The sequence below is a fragment of the Epinephelus moara genome, chromosome 18 (genome assembly GCF_006386435.1).
Source record: "Epinephelus moara isolate mb chromosome 18, YSFRI_EMoa_1.0, whole genome shotgun sequence".
NCBI lineage: Eukaryota > Metazoa > Chordata > Actinopteri > Perciformes > Serranidae > Epinephelus > Epinephelus moara.
Window position 1 is genome coordinate 27336525 of NC_065523.1, and position 15806 is coordinate 27352330.

The window sequence follows — 15806 nt, forward strand, 5'->3', positions numbered from 1 at the left end:
ACCGTGCATGTTCACGTATACTCACTGCGGCCACCCCTCTCCGGTTGACACGGTGAAGAGGGTGAGGAGGGCCCAAGCCACGTTGTCGTAGTGGAAATCGTATTTCTTCCACTCCCGCTTCTGCGCCTTCACTTCGTTATCACGTTCATACACCAGATACTCGCCCCTGAAATACACATCACATCATCAGCACAATAAAGGGGAGAGGTTTTTATTTAGAAGGTAAACGGCACATTTTCACGACTCAGGGTGAATACAGTTGGGTATTTCCTGACCTGCAATCGCGCTCAAACTCTTTGGATTCATCAGTGCAGTAAAAGAAGCGTCCCTTAAAGAGCTGCACGGCCACCACAGCAAAGATGAACATGAAGAGTAAGTAGACGATCAGGATGTTGAGCACATTCTTCAGGGAGTTCACCACACAGTCAAACACAGCCTAAGGATGAAGAAAGAGAACAACAGATGGAGACACAATGGTTACTCTATGAAAGAAATACATTGGAGTGAAATTATTTGTGTGTTTTGGACTTGGATTTTGGCATCGGATGCTAAAGATGGTACATTTTGGCCATATTTGTACTGCTGTCTGGTAGCAAATGATGAGAAGATGCAAAATTTGCGCTATTCATGAGACATAATGAATAGCGCAAGCCTATCAGCCTTGAGATGTAGTTGAGATTCTCCTGACATTACTGAGAGTCAGAAATGGAGGACGGACTTATTGCCACCGTCTTTAGGCACCTGGAGCTCTTCCACTCACTGTCAGTACAGTACAGTGACAGAACAAAAAAGGAGCGGGCTGGGAGATTAGTGAGCGAAGCCATAGGACTACATGGTTGGTTCTGGAAATATGTATTTGTGATGCTGACTTGAACAGTAAAATAATAAAGAGTGTTGCCAGCTTGGTTCACGCTTGCTCAGGGTACAGACTCTCCATGTTTACATCACTTGATCCCAGCTATCGACTTTACTTTACAGCAAACAAAGTTAGCCTTTAGCTGACTTCCTCAAGTAGTTGGCACAACCATTAGCACAGCTGTCAAAGGCGAATATTGTCCAGTTGCGAAATACTCCAAAAAACACTCCAACAATTTTATTTTGTGAGTAACGTGACACAAAAATTTGCTTCACATTCAGTGTGAACTAACCATGAGATGCAGTGTATGTATCACTGTCAGTGTGTCAGATATATCATGTACAGCAATGAATTACAACGAATGCTGAGCCTCGTTTTATTTAGATGTCCCCTTGATGTCAAAAAAGTAAAGGTAAGTATAATCAGAGGTCAGACATTTCCTGTGTAAACATACCTTGAGTTTGGGCAGACGTTTAATAGTCTTCAGAGGTCGTAACACTCTCAGTACCCTCAGAGACTTGATAGTGCTGATGTCTTTTCCCTTACTGCTCCCCCTGTATACAACACACACATGCACACACACACACACCAACACACAGGCACAGATATATACATTCACACAAGAGTACACACACACACACATACACACACAAATAAAAAGAGTCAGCAGGTTCAGGTGGATGCGACAGGCTTAGTCCTCTCGATTCCAAAATGGCAGCGGGCAGCCATTCCTTGATGGTGTTTGTGTCCGAGTTAACTCAAAATGAGTAACTGCGTCTGGGTTAAATACATAGCAACACATGCAGCATTGCTATCATATTACGCTTATCTCTACGTGTGAGGTTAGCATTGTAGCTACATGCTAGAGTTAGGTGGTATTTTACAACTACAGTACATGCTATGGGAACAACTGGTGTCATTCCTGTCTGAATGCTAACTCGTGGCTACACTTGTTTGATACTTTGCAACGTATTTCAATGCTTTACAAAGACGGCGAATGCCTCGCCTTGCACATGCCCAGCTAATGGTGAAGTATATTCATGCTGCATTGAAACCTTGCTTCCCATGCTGCAATATTTCGTCTTTCAGCAGCAGGTTAAGTGATGGAGAACTCTAGTCTACACAGAGACATTTACAGAGAGAGTTTGAGAGCCATGTTAGCAGCTGACTAACGGGAGCCATGTTAGAGCAGCAACTTACAGAAAAATACCCTCCTGATAACATGATGAGAGCCTACAGAGCCTTCACATTGTAAAGCTATCAAGATAAAACTCTTTAAACTTAAAAACATAAGTCACAATTTGCAATGGTCGTGAAAATGAACAGCCAAACTCTCTCTTTTGGTGACTCAACCAGTTCATTCATATCAACTCTAAACTACAACTAGGATAAGCAGGTTTCACAGCATTGTTCAAACAGCATGGAATCTTGTCTTGTGGGCCATTTTGGCAAAGACAAAGATATTTTAGCGAGCATTTCTTGAGTGAAATGCTAAGCCAAACCTCTTTATTTTAAGCACTTTTTTTTCTTTCTCCGTACATGTGTGGAAAAAACCCTTTTCTTCAGTCGCAGTGGACACTTCACAAAGCTAAAAACTCGCAAATCTAAGTCCGTATGTGAGCCTCCCAGTTACCTTGCTGAATATGCACTTTTATATCAAACAAAAGTAAAAATCTTTATGCTAAAAAGGGGCAAAACAGAAAAATAATAACCCGTTTACTTAGATAACCGGATAACTAGCATCATGGCAAGAATTACGGTAGTTTTAACTCCCTGCCCTGATTCTTTTATTTCTTAACCCTGATTTCTTACTTATCCATCTGAAAATCAGGGTGAAATAAATTAAGGAACACTTGATCCACAAAATGATCATTTGTGTATCCGTCACTCGCCTCATGTTACGTCAAATTTGTAAAGAAAACTGAAAAAACTTGGGGGGGTGGAGACACGCGTTGGTCAGCGCAGCCCCCTTTTTAATTCAATTCATCAAAAATTTGTTTGTTTGAATTCTTTGTTCACTGTGAAGGCATACAAGAAAATCAAAGTTTCCTTCGTGAATTCAATGTAACACACAGTGAGTAATTAATATACAAATGATCATTCTGTGCGTGAAGCATTGCTGTAAGGTCAAAAGTCAGAGACAGTGGTCCTTAGGCGAGAAGGCAGCTGTGTGTACAGCTGCCTGTGTCTTACAGCTGTTAAACCAGATGGTCGTCTGCTGGTGGTCGTGTGCGTGTAGACTTTGTGTGTGCAAGTGAGCGAGCACACGTGTGTATGGGTGTGTGCTGTAATTGCTAGTGTATGTATCCCTGTACGTGAACCACTACTCGCTTCTGCAGTGGGTTTTTTGTTTGTTTTTTGATGCACTTCCCGGTGCTTTTATTTTATATATTTTTCAAATGTTATCTGAGTGATTCAGCTGACGACCTGATGCAGGTAAGCTTGAGGTTTAGTTGTGTTTGAGTCAGAGCTGTTCCATGGTGAACAATGGAAAAACAGGGAAAAACAGACAAGTACAGAAGTCAACTGTGATGGATGGAAAGGAAAGAGATGTGTGATCAGAAGAACGGGCGCTGAGAGTGCAGAGGGAGAAAATGAGGAGGAAAAAGACAGAGAACTTTACCCGCCGCCGCTGCTGCTGGTCCGAACGGAGAGATGAGAGAGGGGTGAGAGACAGCGAGACAAAGAGAAAGAGACAAAAAGACAAAGGGTGGGAGAAAGAAACAGAATGGGACACAGAGAAAGTAGGGATTTCGAGGGAAAACATCCATATGAGAGACAGAGAGAGAGAGAGAAAAAAAGAGAACACAAAGCCTGCTTTTTGTTAGATCAACCCTCCCAGCCATAGACTACTGTTAACAAATCTAACACACATTAACATAAAGACGCACACTGAAAATGAGACAAAATGTGTGACTAAAACACAGCACCTAACTACGCCTTTATCTCTAACATTTCATGAGTGATGGGTTTACTGACCAGATACTGCTTCTGGGAGCGACTATTACTACTATTACGACTATTTCTACCTCATGAGTTATACTGTATGGCAGAGCTTAAAATACTGTTAACGAGGACTGCAAGAAATGCATCAACATGCCCACATATGAACTCATTTTGAGCACATACTGCCGACTAGAACAAACATTGCCTGGTGAAAAGAAAATCTCAAAATGTCAAGGTATACATTTAAGCTCGCCAAACTCGCTCAGTTATCAAGTATGTCTGCATGCGCCGGGAGCCTGTCTGGTCATAAAGCTCAGTCTGGCTGCAGAAATGTGCAGGACGGCAGCACAAGCGGTCCAAGACACCAGCAGCCCTCAGACCAGACTAATTGGATTAAAGGAGCGATAAACATCTCCATTGAGACTGCTGAGCCTTTCTGGAGTGCTGTTTGATTTTCCACCAATTGAATTAAGGCACTATCTGGATGTGTATGAGTCTGTTCTGACTGGTTTGGATCTCTCCATCAGCCATTAGTGTCGTTAACCCCTATCATAGTTAAATCAGACTTTATTGCTTCAACTGGCGTAATTGATTGTTTTGAGTTTGTCCTTATGTGAAAATACAGTATTTACCAGCCTTGCCTGTATAAAAAATTGTAAATGTCGAAATCGCTTTCAATAGCTGCTTCATTGTCTCTACATGCATCTATTTATTAGTTCACAGTTAACATTTCCCCGAGAAGTACAGACTTTGTCACAGAGAGAGAAGATAAAGACCCACATGTAAATATGTGACAGAAACAGGTTAGAGGACACAAAGTTAAGGACAGAAGCACACAGATAAATAAACACAAACAGAGACACAGACAGAACCACACAACTAGAAATAGGGGGGGAGAGAGTTAGTGAACACAAAAATGATTCAGAGAGAAAGACTGTAAAAGCCAGTCTTATAGATGAGGCACCATCACTAGAACCCTGGAGCACCTGCCACGTTCATATTTTCTTTACAGGACAAGCTATTTCTCATGTTCACGCTGGCCTGCAGTCTCTACCGTTCTACTACCGAGCAGAGGAGTAGTAATTGTTCAAACTTTCTTTGTAATAAAGAGAACAGATCTCAACATTTTTGTCTCTCTCAAGCACATGCTACTTTATGATGCTAGCTTCAGCTAAAGACACATTCAGATCTTCATTCAGAGTGTGGACTTTGTATTCCCACAGACCAGCTGCAAAACAAAGACAATGTGAGACCGTGTTGATACAGGACTCAGAATAATAAAGCTGGAATCTTTCATTGATGCTACAAAAACATCAATAGACAACCTCCACCAGAGAGGTGGCACGATACTTGTTCATCTATTGACATTAATCTTACCATAGTGCAATGCAGCCATTGGACATGTAACAGTATGCAGTAGAAGACGCTTATAGTGATCACTATAAGCAGAAGATTTCAACCATTTTTTTCTTTTTCATTGTTTCCCATGCAGATCACCATCTAATTGATATTTCTACATATTTATGACAATAATATAAACCACAGGTGCTTTCCCCATGTGCGTTCGTTTCCTGTCTCGATGACTAGCAGCCAAAAGCTTCAAGAAGACTATGTTTTTCATCGAGAGAAAATGCCTTTCTTTTTCCTGTCGTGATTTGAGTGTGCATGCAGCACCAGCCTCACGTAGGCAGCTGGAAGCAGACGAGTTACGCGAGGCAAGTGTCACCGGAGTAAGGTAAAAAATAAAATAATATGGAATTACTATAGTTTTAAATTGTGCATGAGAAGACCCAAAATGAACACTGTAAACAGACTACTGGATTACAATATGCAAATTCTTTTAACTGCATTTGTATAGGAGTAATTCTAAGTTTTTGATCCATGTAACTGTAACTATGATCACAAAAAGCAGTAAAAATACAGTAAAAATAATGATAGTATAATTATGCAATGGTAGATTTTCCTTCCAGCTACTGGATACTGCTGGTCATAAACTACAGTGTAAAGGCAGGTTTGTTTCCCTAAATACACAGTGGAGAGATGTAACACTGACTTTAAGAATTCATAGTAACTCTGTAATGAGCATGGTGAGAGTGAGATTAAAAGATGCATTTTCCCAACTTCATATGTTTTTGGCATCTTTTCTTTGTCATATTTGACCTGTAAGAACTCTGTTGTGTGATATTTATTTCTAGGCCAGTAGGAAAAGAGGGGTAAAGTAAGAGAGATGTCAGGTGTTGCTATGAATGGTGAGTGAGGTGGTGAAGGGATGGACAAAGAGCAAAGCCTCTTTTGCTCTTTGGAGATAAGGGGAGATAACTATAAGTAGGGACAGCTAGGTATTTTGCTCAAGTCCTTTTTGTCTCTAATGAACAACTGAAGGCTTCAATGCCGTTTAGCTTCCACAGATTTAAGGTGATTTTAAGGCTAAGTGATCCGGACCAAACTTCAACCACATTAATTAACAGGAGGGAACAATGGTAGACAATGGTAGAGAATATCATGCCGGGAAATGCAAAGTGGAGGGGCTCTCTTTGGTTTACACTTGGTACACTTCCCATCAGCTTATGTCTCAAAGACATCAAGTTAACAAGAGTTAAGGCGGTACCAAGCATAGTTTATCAAATGCATTATGCAGCATGCATTCAATTATTTATGTCACTTAGGCATTTACATTTTGATATACATGGATATGGAGGCCTTGTGTTTGTATGGATGAAGACCATCCTCATCAACTGAGTCTATGAATGAGTCTATGAAAGTTAGTCTCAGTTTGATATCAGTTCGCTTCCACTGAAATTTGATAATAGAGTTGGATTCATGGAAACGGTTACGTGGCCTTGAGAATGTCAAATCTAAGACATATATGGTCATTTATCATCCCAGCAATAACATTTCTGTTCATACTCCTCTAAGTCAGATCTATTACTGAAGAAAACTACATAGAGGCAAAGTCATTCTCTTCCAGGGGACCACAATAAGACCTTATTGCGTAAAAATATGTACAGTACAATGGGGAAAAAACAAATAATTTTTTGATCCGTTTGAATTGCGCCATAAATTACACGTTTGTCGATTTAAAAGATGATTTTGTGAGGCAAGAACCTCGCAGTGTTGAAGCATAAAACCGTGAAATGTTGCAATTCGATTTACTACACAAAAGTAAGCAGTATGTAAGTGACGTCATAGTTTTCTCTCTGGCTGAAGCTACGATGCCTGTGTGTTTCGTACTCAAGTCTTGCTTGTTCTTTTGCTTCCCGGATGATACAAAGACCAGGAATTGCTGCATAAAACAAATCAGATTACCATAACTTTGTGCGTGCATCATAGCTAAGTAACCTAGCTAGACAGCTAGCTGGTGTTGGTGACATATATATCATGTGAGACAAGAGATGTAGTTCACTAAGAAGTAAAGAGACCTAAGACAAACTGTGACTTTTTTGACTTGTAAAACTACCTTTAAATTGGCACAATTCAAATGGGATCAAAAATTATTTCTCTCTCGCTGTTGACTACTGTGCACATTTTTCTGAATTAAGATCACATGACAGACACAGGGAGGGGCGGCACTTTGCCTCTCTATTTCATCAGTGCAGCTGTACTGTACAATTAGCTCTCATTTTACCAGTTACACCTGTCCAACCTGATACAATCCAACACAAAAGTCCGGCAATAAAGCCTCTTTTTGTGAAGCTTCTTTCCTGACACTGCGTCATGCCCTTAGAAACTAAATCTAATGAAGGGCCACTGTATTGAACTGCATTTGATCAGGTAATTTGATATATATTGCTATTTTATTGTGGCTGGAAAATTAAATGGATGGAGCAACCTCTTCCATCTTAATCCAGCAACTGTAGTATTCAACACAAGAGAGGGCTTGGCGCCATATGATATGAATGGCGAAGGAGCAAAAAGATTTGACATACAGCAACGCCAATTTTCTGAAGCCATTAAAATTAACATTTAGTGTTTTCAGCCCTGCATCACCAACACATACATTTGAGGGAGTTTCAAATGGTCACTTACTTGTGCAGTGAACACGTGGCAGGTTCAACGTAACCAGTAAGTAATTCTCTCCTTTTCTTTTCCCTCATAGAAAAAGCAATGTCCACAGGCCAAAGCATCTTGGTCTCCATGTGAAGATGCTTCCTGTGTCTACTACATCTACAATAACTCTTAACCCTCACACAAGACCACAAAAACTAAACATTTGTTGGGCATGTGTGCACAGACTTTGTTGTTTCCTGAAAATATAAACTAGATTTTTTTAAGTCATGAAAGAGTATCAAGCACAACCTCATATTCCTGCAGATGACCCGTGAGTATTTGTGTCCGGGGTTACAGCATTGCCCCTGTGAACTTATTGTATGGTATATCTTAGAACTACAGCAATATCACATTACATTTAACGCTCACTGCAGTCCTGAGGGTCTGCTTCACTTTATATTCTCCCCACCCATGCAGAAGCATGACAGCAAATCCCAAAACTCACAATTCATGCTTTGTGCCCAGCACAGTACTCATAAACTAAGCCCTAACTTAACCCAGTTATGCAAATTTAACTGTATTTTATCCACACAGTCATGCAGATTGAGGAGGGTTTAAAGTACCTGCTTTGCTGTGGAGAAGGGCGTGGAGATTTTTGAGAGCCAGCTCAGCATGACCTGGCCAGGCTTTGCATGGGGCCTTTAGCTCTAGAACGCCCTGGGCACTAAAGGGTTACAGGTGCAAAAGGTGGTCCTCACCTCTCACAGGGGGAGGAAGAGTTGGATAGGAAGGGGATGCTGGGATACTATTTTTACTACATGTTGGGGCGTAGGGGGGTTGGTGGAGGGGCTTAGAAATGGCAGGACTATAGGAGCAAAGTTGACTGAGAGAGAAAAGGCAGAAAAAATAGCCAACTATAGAAGATTGGCCATTTGTAAGCATGAGTGAGAACAAGTCTAATAGAGGAGGGGACAGGAGAGAAGATAATATAGAAATGGCGAGAGACTGAGAAAGATGTGTGAGACAGTATGAAAGAACAGAAGTGAGAGAAAGAGAAAGAAGAGGCAGAGAGAGCCTGAATTGAGCCATGGGTGAATCAAGCAGAACAGAGGAGGCTGTACTCCAAGGTGCCAGTGAGGCAGTAGAAAGGCAGGAGACAAGGAGAAGCAAGAAGGGGAGAGAGGAGGACAGCGGGAGGCAGGAGGGAGACTTACGTGAAGGCGAAGGCCACCAGAGCACCACTAACCACTATAAAGTCAAGGATGTTCCACAAGTCCCGGAAATAAGAGCCCTGGTGCAAGACCAGCCCCAAATCCACCATCTGAAGGAGGAAGAGAGAACCAGATTATGATATGTTTGTATGGATGTGCAGTTCAGCTTCAGTGTGCAATAAAAAAGTGCCTGATCCTCATTTGGGCTGGAGTTCTCAGTTCTTCAGGAGGAAGCTATTGATCATTGATTTCAAACATCGCCTTACCTTTATCAGCATCTCAAATGTGAATACTCCTGTGAAGACGTAGTCGAAATAGCGTAGGACCTGCATAAAGAGAAAGAGGGAATTATTTGCTGCTGCATCTAGCAACAATGGAAAAGAGTGATAGGTTGGATACAAATACACAAATACAAAAATACAATCCATATCATGTTTAGTCCATGTGGCAGAAGCAGTACTTGAGTTTCCCTCTGGATAAGTCTGAAACATTTTAAAATCGTAGGAGCTTTAAGTGCTCGATTTATTTTATTTTCCAATTTTCCAACTCCCCTCATGTAGAGGGCTGGAGTGCTACTACAAAGAAAAAAAAGCAACCAGCATATTAAATGGACACCAAAGCAATATGCATTGTAACAATAACAACATAGGAATATGCACATAATATTTCACGCAACAAAAGCATTGGTGTATAAATTTATGTTGACTGTCTTACATTGTTGCGAGGGGATTCGGGCCAGACAGGATCTTCAGCAGCCAGGGCAATGCTGCTCATGGCAATGACCAGCAGGATACACATCTCAAAATAACGCAGGGTGCAGACGTAGTGACACGCCCGGCGAAACCTAGGAGCAGATGAAGACATTTTTATTTTCTTGCATTAGTTTTATACGGTCTGCTTTTATGTAGTGTGTGGGTTACAGCACTTACGGGTTGGTTGTGGACAGGATGAACATGGAGCTGAAGGGAGGCATGGGCCTGGGTCCTCCTTCCCCTCCCTTCTCATCATCATCATCATCCTTATCCTCCTTCGCGGGCAGAGGCTCCGTATTGGCATTTTTATTGACTGAAGAAAATAAAAGTTTGTTCTTTAAGTGTTAAAGAGGAGATAAGATAATAGAAGACACACAACACAGACTCATTCTGCCCTTACCCTGCAGTATGGCATTGGTGGATGGAAAAATTGGCATGTCTACAGCTGTGTAGTCAGGGTGGGGCAGCCTGATGACACTGTTGGTACGGTGATGTGCGATGCTCCCGTAGCTATCTAATGTGACCAAACTCCCATGAGTGCCACTGTTAGCAAGATGGAGGGCAGATCCAAAGACAGGGGCCACAGTGTGGTTGGCAACTGGGTTAGGGTGAGCATCGCCGGGTGGGGTAGAGCCAGACACCAGTTTGGTGTTCATAAGGTTGTCCATATCCTCACTGTACTGACTGTCCTGCCTGGAGAGGGTCTTTTGAATGGGCCGTGTGGTAGAGAGGTTAGGGACACTGCATTCCCTAGAGAAGAGTTAGAAGAAGTGATTGGTGAGGAAAAAAGAAAGCGAAAGGCAGAGATGATATCCAGAAAAAGGCATGACAGGGGCACAGATAGAGAAGAGGAGAGAAATAATGAGGATAAACTTTTGGGATCAGAAGACAGACAAATCAGTGAATTGATAATTGCATCATATTTACAGCTGCGTGCAATGGACATACTTCCTTCTGTGCTGGCACATCCTCTTTCCCTCGCCCTCTGTTTGGTTGCCATGGCGACTTCTTCTTGGCCTCCTCTCATTGCCATCAACAGCTCCCTCCTGCTCTCCTCCTTCTCCACTTCCGTCAACCCCTCTGCTCTTATGTCTCCCTGTCTTTCCACCTCCTCCCCCGCCATCCTCACCGTCCTCAGCAGTTTTTCGATGTGACCTGGGCTTCCTGTGTTCTGACTGTCCTCCCCCTCGGCTGCCACTCCGGATGTGATGATGGCGCCTGGATGGCCTCTCCTCCGAGCCCGGCCCAGGAATCACTGTAGCATCCAATCGGACATGAGAGGTGTGGTGGTGGTGCTCTCCTTTACGACTCCGCCTGCTCTCTGTGGACTCGCCCCGCTCCAAGGGAGGCTTGGCTGGACCCGAGCCTCCTCCGCCACCCCCTCCTACTTGGCCACCATGTTCGTGTAGGCGGGTTTGTCTGTGGAGCTCATCAGCTGGATGGTGCTGGCTGAAGCAGAGGTCTGAGTTGTTTGCGGTGGTCTTGTTGGTGTTGTTGTTGCGGTTTTCGTGGGGGTCAACCACCAACGGTCGATCCAGGTGGGTCTTCATGTCTGGGCGGATATGACGTGAGTAGTTCACCTGCGAGGAGAAGAGAGGATAGAGGGGAAGCAAAGATGGAGGGATTGAAGATACAGAGGGAACAAAGAGGAGTTACAATATCAAGTTATAATTCAAAAGCCTTTTTATCTACCATTAACAAATACTAAACTATCCATATATAAACACCAGCTAAGCAACATGTTAACATATGTCGTCATCATTATCATAGCCGTCACTTGTGTACACTGATAGCACAAGTCTAGGGGCTTTGTTGCCTTGTCCTTTACATTGTTTTGCTCCTCCCTCCCTGTCCTTGCCTTCCAGCGTTCGTCAGGGTCCAGCTCATTATAAAGGGCCTCACGGCTGGACACCAGAGTCTGCCTCCTCAGCTCTTTGGTGCGTTGTTCCCACACTGACTTGTTTATTCCCTTATGGTTCTTCTGCTGCTCCTTACTGTAAAATGAAGGTGGAAAGGGAGGAGGGGATGGACAGCATTAAAGACCTGTTAAAACACATGTACTGCTGTGAAGATACACACACACAAAGACATGAGAATGATGTAAAAAACCAACACCAAAAAAATATAAGTACATAAAATAGCCGGGACATAAAGACACACTGGGGGCCACAGACATTGAAAGGGTCACTTGGCTAGACCTATAGAGCGAGGCGGCTCAATAAAACAAAGTTCTAGGTGTCTACACAGCTTGCCAAAGCACAAGGCTGGACAGATCTACTTTGGTAAACCATATGGGGACACAAAATGGAGGATAACACTGAGGTGAGGTTATAATTTGTTACAATAATCTATAATTAACCTACCCAAACTAGTATATACAATTCAGTGACAGGATTTTTGGACCCCTAAATCCCAACCAAGCTTAACTGAATACCGTAAAACTTCAAATAATAGCCCAGGCTTTTTTTTCTTCTTTTTTTTTTCCTGAACTCAGTCGGCCTATATTTAGGACAGACGTCTATATGGACATTATACCTAAACAGAGTAAGGTGGGGACACTTTTATTTTATAGTTAGCAAGGCATACACGACAACACAATACAGAAAGATGACAAAATATTTTTAATGTCAGTTAAAGTGTGGTCTTTGTTTGATTAACAAAGTGAGAAGACAGCAAGCAATGGATTGGAGTATACATAACTGAGGAATGGACACATATTCTGACATAATAACCGCTTCAAAGGTAGGAAGTCACCACTTTTTCGTCTCTTTTATTTACCATGCCAGTAAATCTGAATGAATTACCATAAAATGCAGTCAGTGATTTAACTGTGGAGAATCTAACCAAGCTATCGATGTGTAGCATGTCCATTTTGACAAAAGTTTAAACATTTATATTTGGATGTGCAATCTAAGCAGCTTAGCACCAGCTCAAGTGGGTAGTCTACAACTCAAATAGCTTTTATAAATCCTAAGAACTAGAATTACTGTCTCAGATTTGTACGACTCTGCGCACCAATTGTCATAGTTACATAGGACTTCTTGAGCAATGGGCAAAAATATTTTTGTGAGGTCACAGCGACCTTGACCTTCGACCTTAGACCACCAAATTCTAATCAGTTTATTCTTCAGTCCAAGTCTACGTTCGTGTCAAATTTGAGCAAACTCCCTAAAGGCTTTCTTGAGATATTGCGTTCATGAGAATGAGACAGGTGCAAGGTCACAGTGACCTTGACCTTTGACTACCACATTCTAGTCAATTTATTCTTTAGTCCAAGGGGACTTAAGTGTCAAATCTGAAGAAATTCCCTCAGGATGTTCTTGATACATCACGTTCATGAGAATGGGACAGACGGGCGGACAACCAACACGAAAACACAACGCCTCTGGTCATGGCTACGGCCGGTGCAGAGGCATAAAAATGAACTGCTTTGCAACGTCAATGGCAACTGAGACCTGTGTTTATTTGTCAAAATGTGTAGCTACAGCCACTGGTAAAAGAGACTTAGCTTTTAATTGAAGTTTTACGGTAGATGGTAAATGTCTGTCTGTGGTTATAGCAACTACAGTATTTATACCTACTTGATAGAGAAATACCCAAAAACTGTCAGTGACCACCTTTTTTAACCTTTAAAACTTCTACCAATAAACAACTTTTTTCTCTTAGGGCCAATATTCAACCACAGTAAAGTGGCATACTGCGAGGTGTGGGCAACAAAAAATGTACTCTTAAAAATAAGCCAACACAAATAACAGCTAGAGAAAGCCAGGTATGTACTTCATAAAAAAGTTAGGAACAAAAGGGACAAGGAAAGGAGGGTTTTCTAAAGCACAGAAGAAAGCAGGGAATGGTTGTAAAGTCAATAAACAGAAAGGATTCAGAAATGAATAAACAAATAAATAAATACCAGTCCAGAAAGGGGTCGGTAGCGTTGTGACACTCACTGTGTACTTTGTTGCTGAGGAGGGAAACAGCTGGTGAGTGAGATGGCACGGAAGAACAGAAGGAGGATTTCATTCCAAAATGGGCTATCCACCCGCCATTTAAAAAACAATCAGCCTACCCTGACAAATGGCCACTGTTGTTTTGCACTGCTGTAAAAAAAGGAATTACTACTAAAACAAGTCAAATATATTCCCGCAATGCAAAACTCAGCAGATCTCAGGAGATGTTAACATTTTTGCCGAAAAGATTGAGCATTTTGGAATGCAACCCTTCACACACAAACACACAGAAAACACATACACCCACACATTCACGCACACACACTCACACACTCACCTCTGCAGTTTGTTCCATCAGTGAATCTTAAACAATTCTATTTATTTTTCGCTGTCCTCCTTTTTTTGCAATCTCACAAATTGCATCTCTGTTGCATCACTCACTTATCTTGCATGACTGCTGCTGTTCTGTCCCGATCATTCTTTGCTTCTCCTACAATATCTATCTCAACTCCGAGCATTATCGCAGGTGTTCCTATTCGTCTGCCCACACAGTATCTTTAATTTCAAATATATATTTAACTGTTTCTAGCTTTCTTTTTCCTGTTAATTACACTTTTGTTCTACAGATTCTCCATTTCATCCCCTCCTTTTCCTCAGTGGTTGTATTTTAAGTCTCATTTACCGTTTTCTTGCTTCACTATGAGTCAAATTCCTCCTCTTTTATACCTAATGTCCATCTTAAGACGACACACTACAAAACTGAAATTACGAAAGTATTTCCTCACTTACCTAACAAACATGCATTTGTAACTGTGATATGTATGCACATTGCAAAAATACTGCACAAATACCCTTAATGCATCATACTGATGATGATAAACCCTATGAAGTCATTCAAGCCTTTTGGTCTCACAACAGTAAAGTGATTAAAACTGATTCACTAAATTGTCACTGTACTCCTGCACTCTGTATTGTCTGGCTGTTTAAGGGTGCACTGTGTTGTCATTTCGAGAGTACTCGTTAGAGTTATGTAGCCTTACAAGTGTTTTCCATGGGTTTTATGTAGCTTTCATGGCAGCCTCCTTCCTGAATCTACCATAGAATATCTTCTTAAGAGATTCTTCATGCTCCACTGATGTCCCAAAGTTTAAAATCCCCTCTTGGAAAAACAAGGACTTTCTCCATTGGAATTTCAATGTCTTTCCGTTTTTATTCGACAGAAATGAGGGATTTGGATTTACACTGATACAGTGGGAGGCAACGCACACTGCAGCCCTACATTGCTAGAGGTGTGATACAAAGTTTATTTCAAGAAAAACAGTTAACTAAAATATAATCCAGGACTCTACTACTGACTCTACTGTAGCCTCTTTGATTCTTTTAAGGTTCAAAAGAATCAAGCAACATTAAGAAACGCCTGTCATATTTTCTATACAGTGTGTGCAGGTGGCCCGTTTTCTGGGTAGCAAACAACCATAGCAAGATGCAGGATGCTGATTCAGTACACAAATGTAGCCTTTTCAACTTAACCAACACACACTATCTCTCTCACACACTCACACACACACACACACAGATACGAGTGCATTGTATTGACAAAGAAATACTTAACCTTAAAAGAGCAGTTCCCTCCAATATCAAAAATACACATTTTTCCTCTTACCTGTGGTAGTATCGATCAGTCTAGATTGTTTTGGTGTGTTGGAGATTTCGGCCGTACAGATGTCTGCCTTCTCTCTAATATAATGGAACTAAACGGCACTCGACTTGTGATGCTCATTCGAAAAACTCAACATTAATGTCTCTTGCACCTGCTAACCGTAGTGTGCATCTACTGCTAGCTCACCTAGCACCACTGAGCAAGCTAACGTTACAGCTCAGCCGAAGAGGACGCCGTTAATGTTTGCATTTCGTCACAAGCACGAGCCTGTCGTCCATGAGTAGATGCACGCTTTGTTCTGTGTGGTGATACAGTTGGTGGGTGTAGGTCAGTAGAAAGAAAATAGTTCTGATGTGGAACTGCTCATAATGCGGTCTGTGGATTATCTTGAGTAACTGTGTCATTATTTCTAGAAACAGACATTGCTGTTGAGTTTTTCAAATGTATTTC

The 15806-nt window shown here is 41.7% G+C and overlaps 1 protein-coding gene across 1 annotated transcript in view; it reads right to left on the reverse strand.

Moving 5' to 3' along the window:
• The window catches only part of cacna1aa (calcium channel, voltage-dependent, P/Q type, alpha 1A subunit, a), a 100258-nt gene that overhangs the window by 38466 nt on the left and 45986 nt on the right, over positions 1–15806 (reverse strand). Inside the window, 10 exon segments of the mRNA XM_050070112.1 lie at positions 26–166; positions 276–436; positions 1311–1410; positions 9004–9110; positions 9267–9326; positions 9715–9844; positions 9930–10065; positions 10153–10502; positions 10701–11332; positions 11611–11746. Of these exon segments, the coding sequence (XP_049926069.1) occupies positions 26–166; positions 276–436; positions 1311–1410; positions 9004–9110; positions 9267–9326; positions 9715–9844; positions 9930–10065; positions 10153–10502; positions 10701–11332; positions 11611–11746 (1953 nt within the window).